Source organism: Abramis brama (assembly GCF_963993115.1).
Source record: "Abramis brama genome assembly, chromosome: 18".
NCBI lineage: Eukaryota > Metazoa > Chordata > Actinopteri > Cypriniformes > Leuciscidae > Abramis > Abramis brama.
This window is the reverse complement of record NC_139980.1, coordinates 22,559,076-22,577,175: the sequence shown is the minus strand read 5'-3', so window position 1 is coordinate 22,577,175 and position 18,100 is coordinate 22,559,076. Positions and strand designations below refer to the sequence as shown.

The window sequence follows — 18,100 nt, the reverse complement described above, 5'->3', positions numbered from 1 at the left end:
GACTGGTTGGTTCTCGCCCACTCGAAAGAGACGTTAATCGGCCATGTGGAAGCTCTGCTTTGCTACTTGAGGACGCTTGGAATGCGAGTAAACGACCAGAAGAGTGTGTTCACACCGAGTCAGTGGATGTAGAATGTAGTGGTCCTGGGGGTGTGTTTGGACTCGGTAAGGATGCGAGCCCGTCTCTCCTCGGAGCGAGTAGAGGCTCTAAGATCATCTCTGGGTCTCTTCAGACCAGGCAAGCCCGTTCCGCTGAAGGATTTTCAGAGACTATTGGGTCGGATGGCGGCGGCTTCCTCGGTGTGTCACCTGGGTCTGCTGCATATGAGACCGCTTCAACTCTGGCTGAAAGCTCGTGTCCCCCCGAGAGCGTGGTCCTCCGGCCACAAGCGTATCATGGTTACCCACAGCTGCATTCGTGCTCTGGCGCCATGGAGAAACCCGGGGTTATTCAGCTCAGGAGTCCCCCTGGGCAGGTTTTGACGGACGCATCGACCTCAGGCTGGGGAGCGGTCTGCTTGGGCAAGCCCACTTCGGGTCAGTGGTCAGAGCCGGAGAAGGGATGGCATATAAACCGCCTGGAGCTAAAGGCGGTCTCCATAGCCCTCAACACATCGGTGGTTTCATACATAAATCGCCAGGGAGGCGTTCATTCCAGAGCCCTTTTCAAGCAGGCGGAGACTTTCCTGCTATGGGCAGACAGGCACTTTCTCTCCGTAAGAGCAGCGCACATCCCCGGTGTTCTGAATCGCGGGGCGGATATGCTGTCGAGGAACGGGATTCCTCAAGGAGAGTGGAGGCTTCACCCAGGGCCGATCTGGAACCGTTTCGGCAGAGCGGAGGTCGACCTTTTTGCCACGGAAGAGAACACGCACTGTCAGGCGTTCTTCTCGCTGACTCGCTCCCCGCTGGGCAGAGACGCGCTGTCTTCGCGCTGGCCGGAAGCCAGACTCTATGCCTTTCCTCCAGTGAAAAATCTGCCCACAGTTTTGTGCAAAATCAGGGAGGAGAGAGCGTCAGTGATCCTTGTAGCTCCCAACTGGCCGAACCAGCCGTGGTTAGCGGACATGATGGAGCTGCTGGTGGGACAGCCTTGGGAGATTCCCCTCAGGAAGGACCTGTTGTCTCAGGCAAGCGGCACGATCTGGCATCCCAACCCCGGGATGTGGAACCTCCATGTGTGGCTGCTGCAGGGTCGCTGAGCGGGCAGGACGCGTTGCATTCGTGAGCTCTAAACACCATTGCAGAGGCGCGAGCCCCGTCTACCAGACGTTTGTATGCCTTAAGGGGAGCATACGTTTCCTCAGGGGAGCTAGAAGATTATGCCCGGCGCGGCCGCCTTCGGTGCCGCCGTGGGATCTGGCCTTATCTAAATTCAAATTTATTAAAATGTATCACCTAGCCCTAGAGTCGACTTTAAAGGAATTGAATTGAGAAATCAAATTTTCCTTGAGCTTTTAGGTCATTATACTATAAGAATATCCTGTAAGTTTCAGAACTGAAAACTTCCTTGTTAGTCCAAAAACAGCTTTCATTCTGAGTCATCAGAACGACTCGTTTGGGAATGCGCCTATTTATAACATCATAGATAGGTGAAAACCCACCTCTGCAGAACGCCTACTTCTACATCGTAACCACTGTAGCCCCGCCCACTGATTCACACATTACAAGCAGTAGGTAAATAACATAGTTAGTAATCCAGTGTTATCGTCAAGTATAGCCTAAGCGATAAACATGCCTTTGAAGAGTGCAAAATGTTGTGCAGTGCCAGGTTGTGGAAAAACACACACTGGATTTGCAGAGAGATGCGGTGAAACACACTTATGTGAGGAAAAAGTTTTTACTGTGTCACTTAGTGTTGTCAAAGTACCGGTACTTCGGTAACAAGTCGGTACTGAAAATGTGACGATACCAGCATATTCGGTACTCACTAATAGGCAGCTGCTTTAAGTCGCTTCCGTGTTTTTATCTAAGCGCGGGGCTCCAGACTAACTTTTTTACTTGGAGCACTGTCTGTAGCCGATATATACACGATATATATATAGTGTCTGTGTAATATAAACTGCAAAAAGACTATTTCAATATTAACCCTGCCAGTTCTGCTTGTCTTTGTGTTAATGACGTTTCATTTACCTCACACACGCACACACTGAAGCACGAGTGACGCTCGCGCTGTTATCAGTCTCTGCTGCCTCACGATATGATAACATGATGAAATTCATCTCCAGAGCCACTCTGAGAGTCACTTCATGAGCATTTTACCGTTTGAGAAAAAACTATCGTCATATCACACAAATACAGAAACTCAAAGGACGTCACGGCAACCCGTCAAAATAAAAGTTCGGTTTAACTTGAAGAAAATGACAGAAATAATTAGGCTACTGTACAGTAGATTTAGCTACGTCTCCATGGGATTTTTTTATAAGCAATATTTACGTTTAAACAGCATGTAGCCTTTAATGCTTATATGTATTATTTACTTATGATTACCGTCATAAATAAAGTCATTGAATTGAATTTCATATTTTTTTCAAATAGTTAAATAAAATAGAAAAATAGTTCCAACAGATTTTGCTGTGGTACCGAAATTGGTACCAAGAATCGTAAATATTTAATATCGGTACCGACTACTGGAATTTTGGTACCGTGACATCCCTAGTGTCACTACTGTTTTTTTACAGATCGCTTGATATGTACATGTCTAACTCTGTACATGTACATGTCACCAATGACCAGTTATTTCTGCTATGTAATGATTCATGTACAGTCAGGTGTTCTTGGTCTCAAAATCTTTTATTGCTGTTTGTGTGTCAGTAAATCAAACCAGAGACTAAACGGTCAACTTCACACTGTTTCTTTTAGTAGGACGAAAACGATCTGTAATTTAAACTGATTAAATTATATATAGAAAGTGATCAAAGAACGCTCCCTTTACAATAGCTGGAGCTGTCAATCAAACAGCGTGAGTTTATCAGTTCTGGACTTTTGCCAAAACTCAGGCTATAATCAGCGAATCTCTTATTAGGGGTTCAAGCATGAAATGCTGAAACCCTATTGTAATTGTAAGGATTCGTAAAACGCATCGTGCAGGACAAACCGTAAGGCCTAGAGACTTGAAACCTGGCCAGATGGTAGGCCTCAATTTGGGGACAACCTATCAGAGTATGACCCCGATTGGCCCATAGGTGGCGCTACAGCAACCAAAAGTTCAAAATCGCTCATAACTCTTAGACCGTTTGTCCCGGGATCAAGTGTCTTATATCGTTGGAATCCTTGGCTCAAGGCGGACAAATGTCTATCTCCGATTTGGATGTAGGCAGGGAAAATTTTCTGCTATGTCGAATTTTGTCCAAAACCTACTTTTGCGAACTAGTCCCTGGTTTTTCGCCCGATCGGAACCAAACCAGTCTAGGACAATTCTCTGGACTCTCTAGATCAATAATTATCAAAAAAAAGTTGAACTTTTGCATTTGGATGACTGTAATAGGGTCATTTATAAAATGGGCGTTGCAAAATACACTAAAAAGCCTATAAATCCTAAATGACAACTCAGAACTTCACAAAAATTGGTGAGCATATGTAACATAACATCAATAATAAGCATGCCAAATTTTATGGAGATCGGACCAAAGGTGGCGCTATAACTGTTAAAAAGCTTTAAAACCATATATTTCCTATGGTAAATTTCCTGTATTGGCTGTAAATGGACTTTTCCATCTATTATTTCAGTGGTTAAAAGCTTTCTAAATAAATCTTAATGTCTTAAATGCTTATGTGCTTAAAGGCCTTAAATGCTTAAACCCCGATAAATGCTGCTTGCAGCTTTAATTTGTATTGTGTTTGCACTGTTAGTTATGATGACAGCATTCGTGTGAGTGCAGAAATCGTGTTGTAATGACGAGATCACTGCAGTCATGCACTAAACATGTCTGTGATTGGCTACAGTGTTCATTACTGCAACCTTTTATGCCACAATCTAAATATAATGCTATAATCAACACTTTTCATGATTAGTTAACCTTGAGAGCTGTAATAGTAAAATGTGCTAAAAGTTTTCGAGAGAGTTCCACATGTAATACATGTATACTGTTTCATATGCAAAGATGTTAGCCAATCACAGCAGACACGCCCCTTCAAACAAGAGGGTTCATATTAGAGGGTTAAAATCAGAGGAAGAAAAATGTCTTTTATTTCTAAATTATGACAATTTTTTATGTACCATACTAACATTGTAAGTGCACCCTAGGAAACATTATAAAAATTTCAGTTCATGACCTTCAATAAAGCAGTAAAGGTACAAGATTTTTTTTTTACTCATTACTTAAAGTCTAGGTAGTTGCTAGGGTGTTCTCGGTGGTAGTCTCGCAAAGCAAGACCTTTGTCTGACAACGTGAGGTCTGGGCTCTTAAACCATTGCAATTGGCCAAGGACCGGCCACTCAGTCAGGAAGAGGCCATCTGACTGACATGTAAAGTGACCAATCCCAGTTGTTTTGTTCAACGTCATGTTTAGGGGCGGGTAAATGTTGCTTCAATAATTCAGTACTTTCATGTTTACCTGCATATGCCACAGATATTCCCTTCTCAGTCAGGTACTTCACCCTGATCTTCCATTATAGATGTGAGAAGGACACACAACTAATAATAGGAAATATTCTACAAATCGTCACACTCTAGGCTCCCGGAGAACCTACTGAAGTCAACCAATCAGAGTTAGATTTTTGCCTTCATGAAAGTGTTTCCATGGACAAACTTTTATGTGTGCGAGTGTTTCAGGGAGGTTTCGATGAAAAACATTTCTTATTTAGCCGATCTCAGTTTTAATGCTTCAAATTGAAATTATATTTCTAATATAGAATTGATCTCAAAAGGAGATTGACATCCTTTTTAAAGCCAACATATTAAAATAAGGCATCTCATGACAACATATTAATATCTAGAAAAATCAATAATTAACCCTTACACACATTTATAATATTGAAACCAAGCCTTTAGTTTGAGTTTGAGTTTTTTTTTTTTTTTTTTATTACAACCATCTTAGAACACATCTTTAAAAGCTTTGCTTCCCAAGCACCGCTAATATTAAGCATTTGATATAATAGTGATGCACGCTAATAAGCATGTGAGATAATAAAAGTGATGTTTTGCTTCGTAAGCACCACTAATAAGTTTGAACACAAAATCTGTATGTTATCTTTCTCAAGACTGTGCATCTCACCTTTGATAGCATCTTGATGCACATCCACTTGGCTGGCAGGTGTGAAAGGCAAGTCATCTGGGCTTAGCACAGCAGGATAGAGTGAGAGCTCAGGAAAATAATCAACTTCAGACCCAGTCTGAGTCCTACAAAACAAGTAAAATCAACATCAACTCTCTACCTACGCAATTCAATTCTTCCAGCACCCTTCTCCCCCCATTCTTCTGAAAGATTTCTACACGGCTGTCAGGAGACTGGGTAGTGATTAAAACATCTCACTGAAATCTCTTTTGTCCCTCAAGACTCGGAAGAAAAACATTTGTTAAAAAGTTATGATAAACTTCACTCACACGTCAAATGCATTTTCCCTGAGAATTTCCTTAAACCTCTTCATGAAGATTCTTTCACTCTCTGCAAACTCTACAAAGCCTCGATCTGAAACAGTAACCATCGAAACAGAGTTGGGCAGCATAGTAAATTAATATTAATAGTGGTGCTGCACAAAAATAATGCTCTTTGCACTCAAGAACTTTTCTCACCTTGTGATTCAGGCATTTCAATATGAGAGCTTTCATTTTTCTCCCGTCGTCGCTGTTTCTCATCATCCCAGATGGCCTGGAGACCAGGGTTTCTACCAATCTGATCTGGAAACAACAAAGCATGCTCATGAGTTCACCACACAAATAGCACAACTCCAGAAAGACTCAACTAAGGCTTACAGTCGAATCCAACAGAGTCTGATTTTGCCACGTTGCTTTTCCTAACAAGCAAAAAATACATGATAGCACAACAAGCATTGGGTGAAAGTGGTCACTGCTACATACAGGTGCAAAGATGGTCCGGACTATTGATCAACCAATGTATTGGCCGATATTCTGCATTTTGGGATAAGTGTTTCCATTTCAACGATAAGTGTAGGAAGTGGACTTTTATTTTGACATCGCTAAGAACACAGTTCTGTCTAAAAAATTAAGACAGAATACTAGGCAGAACCGTGAAAGTGAACGGTATGAAAAAAAGTATTAGTAAAAGAAAGGCAAATGCTATAATTCCTCATTGTCTGCAAATACACATCTATTTAATTCAAACAATACATTTTTGAATATCTAATAAACATTTAATTCCACACACCTTGCAACTTTGGCAAATCCAGCTGTTAGATATTCTGAATTGTACATTTGTACCCTGCAAAAAAAACGTTTGTATTCTGCGTGACCCTCTAGACATTTTAAACTATTCCAGTTGGCTGCTATGTCTTATTCACTGTGTACTGTATGTAACATAACTGCTATCTTGCCTTTTTTTGAGAAACAATGAAATGAAATGAAAAAATATGAATATGAAAACAACTATAATAATTATTTTACATATTTGTAAGTTCAAATTATTTTATAAATAATTTTATTGATATATTTTCCAATTAATTATTTCTAATTTGGTAAATATTTAAAATATAATTTTATTGCAGCAATGGTTATGTATGCGTAATTTACTTTCAGCTTTTTTAAACTAATCTCATAACCCCCTCACATAAGTGCTTGTCAGTGTGGGTTGTTGTTGTAGTCTCTGATATTTTGTTGTTGTTGTTGTTGTTGTTCCGTCTCTTTATTTTCATTTTATACTCTGAAACATTGGCCTGTGCCAGTGTTGGCACCTTGTGGAGAACTGGTTAGTGAAAAACACATTCAATGCGCATGTGCGACCGGTCTAATTTGAGAACTGATTTCATTTATTAATTTGTAACCATTTATCATTTTATCAATCCTTAACCATTTGTTACAAAAACCAGGCAGAGTGCATATTGTATGCTCATACTATTCTCACTGCATGAAAAGAGGTGTATCCGGACTAGTAAACTCCTGCATACATGATTTCTGGAAGTATCCACAAGTAATTCCACGAGTTCGGATACTTCCGTAATGGTACCAATTCGGAGGTATGTTGCTGAGGCATTCTACCATGCTACAGCCATCTGTTGCCATGGCAAGTAATCCCATCAAGGATTTTGTCAGGAGACCTTAACCTTAACCAGACAGCTATTGGGCCACTGAGCACAAAGACTTTCCACAAAAGTCATTTCATTGGTCAACTTAAAATTTAACCCACCCAAAACCCTTACAGCAAAGTGACTTTATTGGTTACATTTAAAATGTATCCCACCCAAAACCCTTACAGCTGAGTGATTTGATTGGTTGCAGGCCAAGTGGGCAGAAAGAAAAAATTGTTTAGCCAATAATTGATTGTCTGTCTTTATTAGGGAGAAATAGTAAATAGTATCTAAAACAAAAACAGTCAGAAAAAAAACATTGAAAAATATCTTCTTTGAATTAAAGATTTCAAACAAAGGCAGTAAATAACACATGAGATGATGTGTTCCAGCAGACTCCAGTCCTCACTGTAGCTCCTGCGTGAATTCACATCAACAACATCTTCCATTGAGCTTCACCATTTCTGTGTTCGTCTCTGTTGACCTCATCTCCAGCAACTGCAAAATAACAGTAATGTAATCACTGACAAAACTCACTACAGCCTATTTAAAAAGAGTTACATGTCAATTTCTAAACTTTCAGTTGTCTCTCTTTGCCATTTTTACACAACCTTGATTGTTTCAGCTGGGCCTTTCCGGAATGAAACTATGAATACCCCTTCCTTATAGCTTCATTATACATCTTTTAGGATAGCTAAAAGACATAAAATACTATTTTCCATAAAATAAAATAAAAATAAAAATATCGATTATTGTTTATAATCTCAGAAGATTAGTTGACCCAGTCTTGTGTGTAGGATACTGTTAAAAAGAGGAAACATTATTTGAGAAAAAATACTGTATAAATGTAGTTTTGACATTAAATATATTATTTTTACACAACATAGATAATCAGACTTACCTGGTTTGTGCATGATGTTGAAGTGGATTCTTCTTAAAACTGTGCAGGCTTACAGAGTTCAAGTCTGTAGCTGTTGGTGCGTTTAAAAACGGCTCCTCAAGAAGTGTGATCGACCGGTTAAGTTAAAACAGGGGGTGGGGTATATATATGGGAGACCAGGGCTGTTTGACACACTTTTTACATAAAATATTTCTCAGGGGAGATATAATTGGAAAGTATGATAGTTTATTTATATGTAGTTTATAATTATTCATATATATAAATACTCTTTGCTAGTTTTTACTAAATATAGCTATTGAACAGTTCCACTGTTATTGCCCAGGAAAAGATAAGCGTCATAACACACGTTGACTTTTTGGGGGGCATTAATCAATATTAGTAGAAATACTGCTAGAGAAACCACAACTGTCCCTCTATACCAGTAAAGGACCAGGTCTTAATTTCTGTGAAATAATATGGAAAGAAGAATGAAGCTGGGGAGAGAATGCCTTCAAATTATAAATCATACATAGCTATGTTCTCTAATGGCTCTGTCAAAAATGATAAAGCTATACTCCCCTCCCTCCATCTGAGAACAAAGCAAGCACCTTGAAGGAATAGTTCACTTAAAAAATGAAAATTCTGTCATTGTTTACTCACCCTCAAGTTGTTTCAAACCTGTATACATTTCTTTCTTCTGCTGAACACAAAGAAATATATTTTTAAGAATGTCTGTAAACCAAACAGTTGATGGACCCCACTGACTTCCATAGTAGGAAAATACTTGTGTTCAGCAGAAGAAAGAAATTCATATAGGTTTGAAACAACCCGAGGGCGAGTAAATGATGACAGAATTTTAATTTTTAAGTGAATTATTCCTTTAACTGCATTATTCCTTTAACTGCAAGGTCATAAATATATGAAAGGTCTTACACGGACCCTTGCGTACATTAGGGGTGTAACGGTTCTCGGTAAAAAAAATACCATTCTCCACGGATCGGCACGCACTTGCACTGCGGTTCTTAAATCTGACGACGCTTCTATAAAATGGTTTATTGAAAATTAACAGAAAGACAAAGTTCTGATAATGCATGTTTCTGTCGATGCATACACATTCTCTGTCACTCTTAGTAAACTTTGTTCAATGCAAGTGCCCTATGCTCGAATATGACCAGTCATTTAAGCAGTCATCACCCGAGTGTTGATAGTGCAAAAGAGAGACCTGAATAGCACACGTTGCTATCAGTTTAAACAAAACTCATTTAAGTGTTGTCAATTTAAACATTTAAGAGACAGAAGCAGCAAATGAGAACTCACACGCTGTGAGAAGATTGTGTGTGCACTCAAAACCGCGTCTCAGACAGTGCGCAAATATGGAGTCCGCTTTCAAGTCTTGTGCTTCAACGGACAAATTCACACATAAATTGTGTCAACATGCCCGTCTTGGTGAGTATCCTAGCAGACAGTTGGTTACATCTTAAGTGAATGAAACAGTCAAGAAGTGTATCAGTATCAGGGTGTACTGGATCCGTGCTTTATATCTTAAAGTGACAGCAGGCTAATATTCCTGCTGTCTGTGTTTTTAATGTTAATCAAACAACAAAAGACAAGGACAACACTCACTGCTCTAGATTGAATAGCTTTAGTAACTTTAATGAGGATTATCTTCAATTTATGCAGTCAAATACGCAATGTTATTTTACAGTTTCTCTACCTGAAAACTAAATGTTAGACCTACCTGAAAAACACTGTTTATTTTATTTGTATCTTTGCTTGTATTTAGATTATTTGTTGTTCATTTTCTTTATTTTTATTTGATAGTAGTCCTTTTTTCCCCTTAACATAGCACATACCGAATTGTACTGAAACAGTGACCCTAAAACCATGATACAAACCGATTTGTGAGTAATTTGAATCGTTGTACCGCTAGCGTACATGTAAAAACCAAAGTATAATTTGGGCTTTAATGCTATCCATCGTGACAAGTCCCAGACAATAGAAACGACATGTCAATCAACCAAAGCATAGTTTTTAAACTTGCAGCAATGTGTGGCTGTTAAAAAGAAAATTAATCTAAATCAAGTCATTTGGCACAAACATATGTAAAGTACATTTTTGTTACATAATGTCTGTGCTCAAAAAGTAATATATTCAGTGAAATAAAAAACTGGAAGTGTGCCAACCATTTTTTTTTGTACAACCACACTGATTTCTGATTAGTGATGTATGCAACCACAGATGTTATTACCCGGTGTAGGCAGGGACTCGCTCATGCTCACACACACAATTTTTTTTTTTTTTTTAAATCAACCAATCCTTACTCTCAATCTCTAAACGGTTGAGAACATCAGCAGCCACGGCATCGACCTCCAGCTCGCACACACTCATCCGTTCCACCTCCTCTAAAACCAAAGAACTGCAAAACACACATGAAATAAAAATGACATACAATGCTGGTATGTATTGACATATAGCAACAACACAAACACACCTTGGTATGTTGTCCTCCTCCCAGCGAGTACACATTGTATCCCTCAGCTCGCTGTCACTGAGTTTGGACATACAGGGATTCTTCCATGGGCTGGTGCTGCCCCCTATATTCAACATCTGCTCTCCTAAAGAAACAAGTAGTAATAGCGGTGCAAAGTGTAAAAAAAGTACATGTATTGAGTTAAACTCAAAACTGTCTTTATACTCTCGTTAACACCCTGTGTGTGTGTAGTCTCAAGAGAAAAAACATACATTTGTGTTGTTTTATTTCCTTTTCTTCTCATGAATTAATTTGTAATAAGTTTAATTTCCTTAATTCTGACATGTACATCACTCTTTTTAAACCTCTGGGCTTCTTCCGTCAAATGACCGAAAAATGTAACGTTTTGAATTGAAAAAAAATAATTGCTTCGTCGGAATGGGATGATACTTGGAGACTTTTGTCACATTAGCTATGTAAATATACAAACAAAGTCACATGTGGCTCCTTCGCAGTCAAAAATGACCGACACAGAGAATGAATGGGAAATCCGAAAACTCAGAGAATTTTTTGGTGTTACAAACTACAAATCAGCCACTGTGCAGAAAAAAAGTGCACAGAAATGAAAAAGGTGACACTAAATTGTCAAGAGTGCAAAATAGACATCCACCTCCCCCAACCCTCACTAGGGTTGCACAGTAGACCAGTACTGGGAAAATAGCGGTATATATTTTATTTTAAAATGGTACGATATCATGCCGTTAGTTTTCACTGTTATGCTGATGATAAGCTGATAAAGTATATATTTAAGTGTACTATATTTCTTTGCGCCCCGACGAAACTTACCAATTCACTAAATTAACGGAATGCATAGCTGATTAAAAAAAACTGGATGACTCGTAATTTCCTGCTACTTAATTCTGAAAAAAAAAACAGTGTTTCTAATTATTTGACAAAAAACCTCAGCACATAGTAACCTAGAATACTGTCTAACATTTAATGGACGTTCTGTCAAGTCTTCATCGTCAGTTAAGAAACTGTGTGTGCTCTTTGACAGCAATCTTTCATTTGAAAAACTTATGCTTTCAATGACAACTGCGGACAGTTAGTTCATGCGTTCATGACATCAAAGCTAGATTATTGTAATGCTCTTATGCATTACAATCCAAGCATCTGTCACTTGCCCATCCTGTCTTATACAAGACAATAGATCGACAGGTGAGTGCATCATTCAAACAATCTAATTTAGACATTTATTTTCTTTTAACACTGATCAATGCACAATGCTCTTGTAGCGACTGGCAGCACCGTGCTTCATGTTCATTTGTTTGAAATTCCAGTCACCATTACAGACTATATACAGTTAAGTTTGTCTGCTCTGTGTAAGAAAAATTATCAATCTCTAATGTTCACATAAATAAGATCGAGAATTAAACTGCAATTCATCAACTGGCCGCTTGAGGCTGAATGCAAAAGTGAGTCAAATCTGTATCTCCCCCATGTTAAAGGGTAACTAAACCCAAAACCAACTTTTTTTAGTTAATGATCTGTAAGAATGTGGCTTTATTAGTGCTGTTCATTGATTCGAGTAACTTTTTTGACATTTGGGTATAAAGTGTTTTAATTCTACAATATATGGTGTAAAAACGTCTGAGTGCTGCCCTCTTCAGGTTGAACGGTGGCTACTGCAGTTGAATTTTCCTATTGGATGTTTGCGGTACTACGTGACGTAAGCAGGTTCCAGCTCACCACGCCCTTGGTACGAGCTAGCGTAGATTTATCTGTATTTAGTACAGTGGTCAGGAGGGTACGTAGGTGTAGTGTAGTGTTGCTGGTTGCAACAGCACTGCTGGACTGCATAGCTTTCCAGCAGACTTGGAAATTAGGCACCAGTGGTTGCATGCACTTGGCCTGGAAGACCGTGAGTTCCCGCCTAGAGCTCAAGTGTGCAACCTGCATTTTACTCCTCCTGCATGGACTCCACCACCGCAGCTTGATGATGTGAGATCATATATATTTTAATCACAATTTATGGTTAGGCTAAAGTTAATCCTCTGGGGTCGACAAACACGCCGGCGCATTTTGCTGGATTTTTTCACATATCGGCAAAATATGAATATGCCTACAAAGAGCGCGCGCTATTGACATCAACTCGATAAAACTCATCAGATGCATGTACTTTACGTCGTCTTGCAACCCTGTGAGTCACTCTCCATTTTAGAGTCTGACCGCACGTATCAGGTGCACGCCTCCCCGCTCAGCCCCACCCTCGGTTCGTCCCCTCTATCTCCGCTGGGGTCTGCCCACTTTTCTAGCATTTTTCAAATATTGCCAGTGGGTGGACTCAGGCTCTGACCAGGGGTTTAGTTACCCTTTAAAATGCTCAACTTTACAGCAGAAAAAAGTATGTTTACAGCCTGGTGCAAAAAGTGGTTTTGGTCAATATAGCCCTTCATGACAACTGTGAGGGGGGTCTATAGATAGTTAGGTACTGTTGCTCTCACGGAACAGATAGACTATGCTTATTTAACTTTTTAGTGTTAAAAAAAAAAAAAGTACCATAAGATGAAATCCTGCAGGTGTCCGTGCTTTCTCTCAGTCCATGCAATAAGATGCACACCCTTGAATGAGTGCGGATTTCTAGTGCATTTACTTGAACTTCTTAGGTAATATCTATGGTTTAACCCATTTGAGAGGCAGCCAAAAATCAGGATTTAAAATGGACTGAATAAAGCTCTCTACGAACTTGACGTGCGATGCCACGCTGACTGACATGTATGCGCATGAATCACTGTCACACGCACACGCTCAGAGCAATATTGTAAGTTACTGCATGATAATACATTTTTAACCAGCAGAATAATGCATCACGATACACAGTCTCACTTTTAGTTATGTCTTTTAACTATTATAGTATTTCTAAGGTCAAAAACATGAACTTTAAATATTGGATTTACTTCAAGTCAGCTGTCACTTTAGCGCGAGGGCAGTATCATATAACATTAGCTTCCTAGCCTGAGCAAACTCGATCACGTCGAGTTAAGGGGCATGGTTTCAGCAACCAGCATCTCAGCTCCACCTGCTGCCAAGATGGCGACAGCCGGCTCCGCCCACTTTAGGATTCAAAAACGCTCTACAGAAACCTTCGGCTGACATCATGGACACTACGTCCATATTTTTTTACAGTATATGGTATAGAACCAATAATGTTTAGATCTCAATATTTGCACTTGAGTTTGGTAGGTCTAACAGTAGTATGCAGGACTACAGAAATTGAATGAAGTAATCAAATGTAAAATAATACTGGATAGTCTTCTCTATTAATACATTAACAGATACACATAATCGATTGTATTTGTGTGTCAAGTCAAACTAGAAGAAATATAAATTACAAATAGAATATAAACGAATTAATAACATGAATAAAATATAAATAAATAAAAAACTGCTTCAGTAGTCTCTCAACCAAATGGAGCGAGGGGCGAAAATAGGAAACGGAGAGGATGAAAGTCAGTGCTGTGATGAGACGAGGCTATTGTGAGCTCTGCCCAAACTCATGAGACGAGAACACGAGAAAAGTGCACAGAAATTATATACATCATCAATTTCCGGAGTGGCAGCTGGTGTGATCTTTAATAATTCATTTTGCTTCTGTAAATGGAAGAGAATGATGCTGGTGTAGTGGTAGATGCCAAATCAGTTTGTGACGCAGCAAATCTGTCTGTGCTCGGTACGGAAAGATTCTGTGACCTACTTTCTTTAACTGCTCATTATGTGACCATTTCAAGCTAAATGTAGTTCTGAGTAGCAAATATCAATGTTAAGTTACTTGTGAATTGATTTGTGTATCTTTGTTTGTATTTCGATTAATTTGATATTCAAACTCAATGATGACAACAGATGTCTAATAAGATTTATTTGCAATTCATTTACATATTTTGTATTTTGTATTTTTGTTTCTGTTAAATGTTTTTCAACTTACTTCTGTCTGGCTATTTTGAACTTTCATCATAATTGACAAAATAAAAAGAAGAGTGGAATCCAGTTAAAGCCTCCTTTGATGATGTGTCCCTCCCTTTCAAGTGGGGAAATCGTGAACGCAAAAAATAAGCTGGACAGTGAAAAACTGGGAAACCAGTAGGAACTGGAAACCTGTGAGACTCAAAGAGAAAGTTTCAAAGAGAAAAGACATAATTTCAAGCATTATACACTCCTTCCCAACAGTGACATAAGTCAAAATGGCCGAGCAGGTGATCAGGAAGTCAGTCGAGCAGCTGAAAGCAGTGGAGAAAAGAGCCTTCACGTAATGAAAGAAATTAAATGAAAGATGATCTCTAGGATCTTCAGAAGATATCTCACAAAGCAAGCAGAGAAAGTCATATGATGATCTTGAAGCAGGCATCGTCGCAGGATTAGAGGTGGAGCTGGAAGTCAGCTGTGTTAACAGAACAGCAAAAAGCAGACCTTGAAAAACTGCGAGCGAGTGGGAGTTAAAACTAAAAGAAAAAGGTCTTCAAGAGACTCTCTGGGCCAAGTATGGTGATATTGAAATGTTCACAGCACTGCAAGTTGCCAAACCTTTAATGGCTCATTTCCACTGAGCGGTACGGTACAGTACAGTACAGTACGCCACGCAATTATTTCCACTGTCAAAAGTTGTGAATGGTACCAAAATGCCGAACCATACCGTACTTTTTAGGTACCCTTCTGTTGTGGTACCTAGCACAGTGGTATGGTACTAAATGGTGGAGCTAGACTCACTGCAGAACGTTGATTGGTTGACAGAGTATCGTCACTTGCGCGTGCTACATAGGGAATGACAACATAAGAAGCACCATTTTTTAATATACAGCTGAAATATAATACTACTGTTATTGTGTCACGAAAAGTAGTTTTAAGAGTTTTTCAGGCGAGAATGTAGTTGTTTAAAGCTCAAATCTGTGGTTTATTTCTAAAGATTTATGAAAATTTGATCCAGGTTGTGAGATCCATTCCAGGCGATCATCGGGCGCTCGGCGCTCATGTACCCCGCCTGGAACAGCCTTTCCTCGGCTAGTCCTTCTGACATTTGCCGCTGACTCTGACGTCTCTGTAGTGGTTAAACATGAGATATAATTCGTCTTGTGTATATCTAACAGGCAATCTTTGGTCTCCTGAATCTATAATTTGTTCCCTGGCCAATCGTTTTGGCTGAGGGCTAAGTGAAATTTCATAACTTTATATTTAGGCTATTTAACTTTACTGTTGTAACGTTAGACTATAGAGCGCTGACTTTGAATGTTTGACTGAATTGTTTGCTTTATTTCTTATTGCATAGCTTCTTGCACCTTTCACTTATACATTTATAATGGCTATTATTGATAAAACTGAAGTTTAACAAAAAGAGACAGGGTTGAGTTTTGTCATTTTTAATTTTATTACAGTGAAGATGATCAGAGTACAAATGCACATATTGCCTGAACCATATTAATAAGTTTAATATTTTAAAAAATTTAACGAAAAGAGGCAGGGTTGTGTTTTATATTTCGTTTTGTTATAAATAGGCTATTGTTATACATGCAGTGAATATAATCAATACGCGTTGCCTGAACCACATAATGTTTAAGATTTCTTTAAATGAAAACAAAAAGAGGCAGTGTGGTGTTTTATAACACAGTTTTATTGTTGCCTAAAATATACATACAGAGATAACATTAACCGGAGTAGCAGAGCGAGCTAAGTGACACTTTCAAGAACGCTGCTGTTCCATTTGCAGAATTACCAGACTCGCGTCCTCGGAAGTCATTCTCCTGAGTCGGACTTGGCAAGTCCGAACTTTGCGTACTTGGTATTGAGAAACGCCTAATGTCAGCGCTTGTCTTCTTGTGACAAACATGCCGATCGCTTCTTTCCGGCATAGGCTACACCACGCCTATTAAGTAAGGGTACTGTTGGCGGTGGAAACGCAAGCCAGATCAGGGTTTACCATCCCGAATCATACTGTACCGTACCATACCGTACCGCTCAGTGGAAACGAGCCATAAGTGAATGTGTCGCAGCAGCAGCTCCAGATGGCAATCACAAAGTATAGGACTTCATGCTCAGTCATCTTCGAAATTTAACAAAGACTGCAAAAGACCTGTACAGCCGGTGGCAGCGATGCATTCCAACAGGTGATCAAAATAACTTCTGCGTTACCAGATTAGTTTTGAGAAAAGCTGAATTCATACGGGCGAGACGAGAGGCAGAGAGAACAACACCTCCACCAATGATCTCCAACTACCCCGTGGCAACAATTAAGTTAAAGCCCACATATCCCTTCCAAAGTTCACTGGTTATAAATGTGACTTTCACAGGAGGAAGAGAGACTGGGAAGCGCTTCAGAAGCAGGGTGAGCCTACCAGTTCCAAGGAGGTAAAATAGATTCAGGTGCTAGACATTCTGGATGAAAGGATTGTATGAAATCTCAGCCTCACCACTTATAATAAAGCTGATGACATTTTCTGTGTCTTGGAAAACTGTTATGGAAACGTGACAGCTATTGCAATTAAAATATTAGAGGACTTGCACAAAAAAAAACCTGCTATCAGAAATCACCATTTAATAGTTGAATTAAAACAAGCAGTAGAAAAGGCACTTGGAGATTTAAGTGACTGAGTGAGTAATACTGGCACTATTAAAAATCCACTAGTGATGAAAACAATTGAAGGAAAACTTCCTGAGTCTTTCAAGAAAGAATGGCTTGTCCACATCTCTGACCAGCAGAGCTCTGTCACACCAGACAACCGGTTAGACAAACTTTTAGAATTCCTCAAAGAGCAGGAGAGCATTTACGAGTAGCTTGAACTATTAAAGGGAACTGAAACGAAATAGGAAGTAAAGGTGATATAACAGATGTGTTATCATTGTTATTTGTGGTAGATAACTTAAAACTGCTGAAGTAGTTACAAGGGGGGAAAACAGTGATGTTAGTTTGTTGTTTTGTTACTAGGGCGCAGCCATCTTGAGCTTCAACGGTCCGTGACGTCACTGGCATGATAGGCTACCTTGACAGCTCCAGCAAAATGGAATCTCAAGAGCATAACAGATCGAAAGGGGGGTCTTATTGCATTGCAAAAATTCAAAAATTCAAAAATTGTGATCTGTCCAACAAGCGAATATAACACCTCCGATGCCATCAAGGGCCGAATAACCTGACTTTGGCATAAATGTGACCACGGCAGGTCCTGTAAACAAGTTCCACTCACCCCTTAGTTGTTATCATGATGTTCACCTTCACTGTAGATCACCTTGCTAAATTCATTCGACATTGAGGATGCTATCCAATATAAGCAATATCCATCGACGACACCCGCAAGATACTTGTTAGTGTGATTTCAGCCGCTTTCAAACTGTGTATAAGAGACGCGGCGGCGTGCCTAGCCAGTTTAAATTTGACGGGAGCACACGCCTAAACGCAATGCACAGCCAGCCAGCTGTCACAGCATGTGCACTAAACTAAATTCTCTTTATCGTCTTATTGCATTTAAAGTGTCAAAAACACAAGGTTCTATGTGTATCAGTAAATTCTAGATCCCTGCATTACTGT

At 39.4% G+C, this 18,100-nt stretch overlaps 1 protein-coding gene across 1 annotated transcript in view; it reads right to left on the bottom strand.

The window, feature by feature from the left end:
• Positions 1–18,100, bottom strand: part of rev3l (REV3 like, DNA directed polymerase zeta catalytic subunit) — a 137,338-nt gene that overhangs the window by 51,921 nt on the left and 67,317 nt on the right. Inside the window, exons 5-9 of the mRNA XM_084091112.1 lie at positions 10,555–10,678; positions 10,385–10,479; positions 5,736–5,840; positions 5,547–5,631; positions 5,218–5,342 (exon numbers count right to left, since the gene is read on the bottom strand). Coding sequence (XP_083947238.1) covers positions 5,218–5,342; positions 5,547–5,631; positions 5,736–5,840; positions 10,385–10,479; positions 10,555–10,678 — 534 coding nt within the window. The remainder of the gene's footprint in view (positions 1–5,217; positions 5,343–5,546; positions 5,632–5,735; positions 5,841–10,384; positions 10,480–10,554; positions 10,679–18,100) is intronic.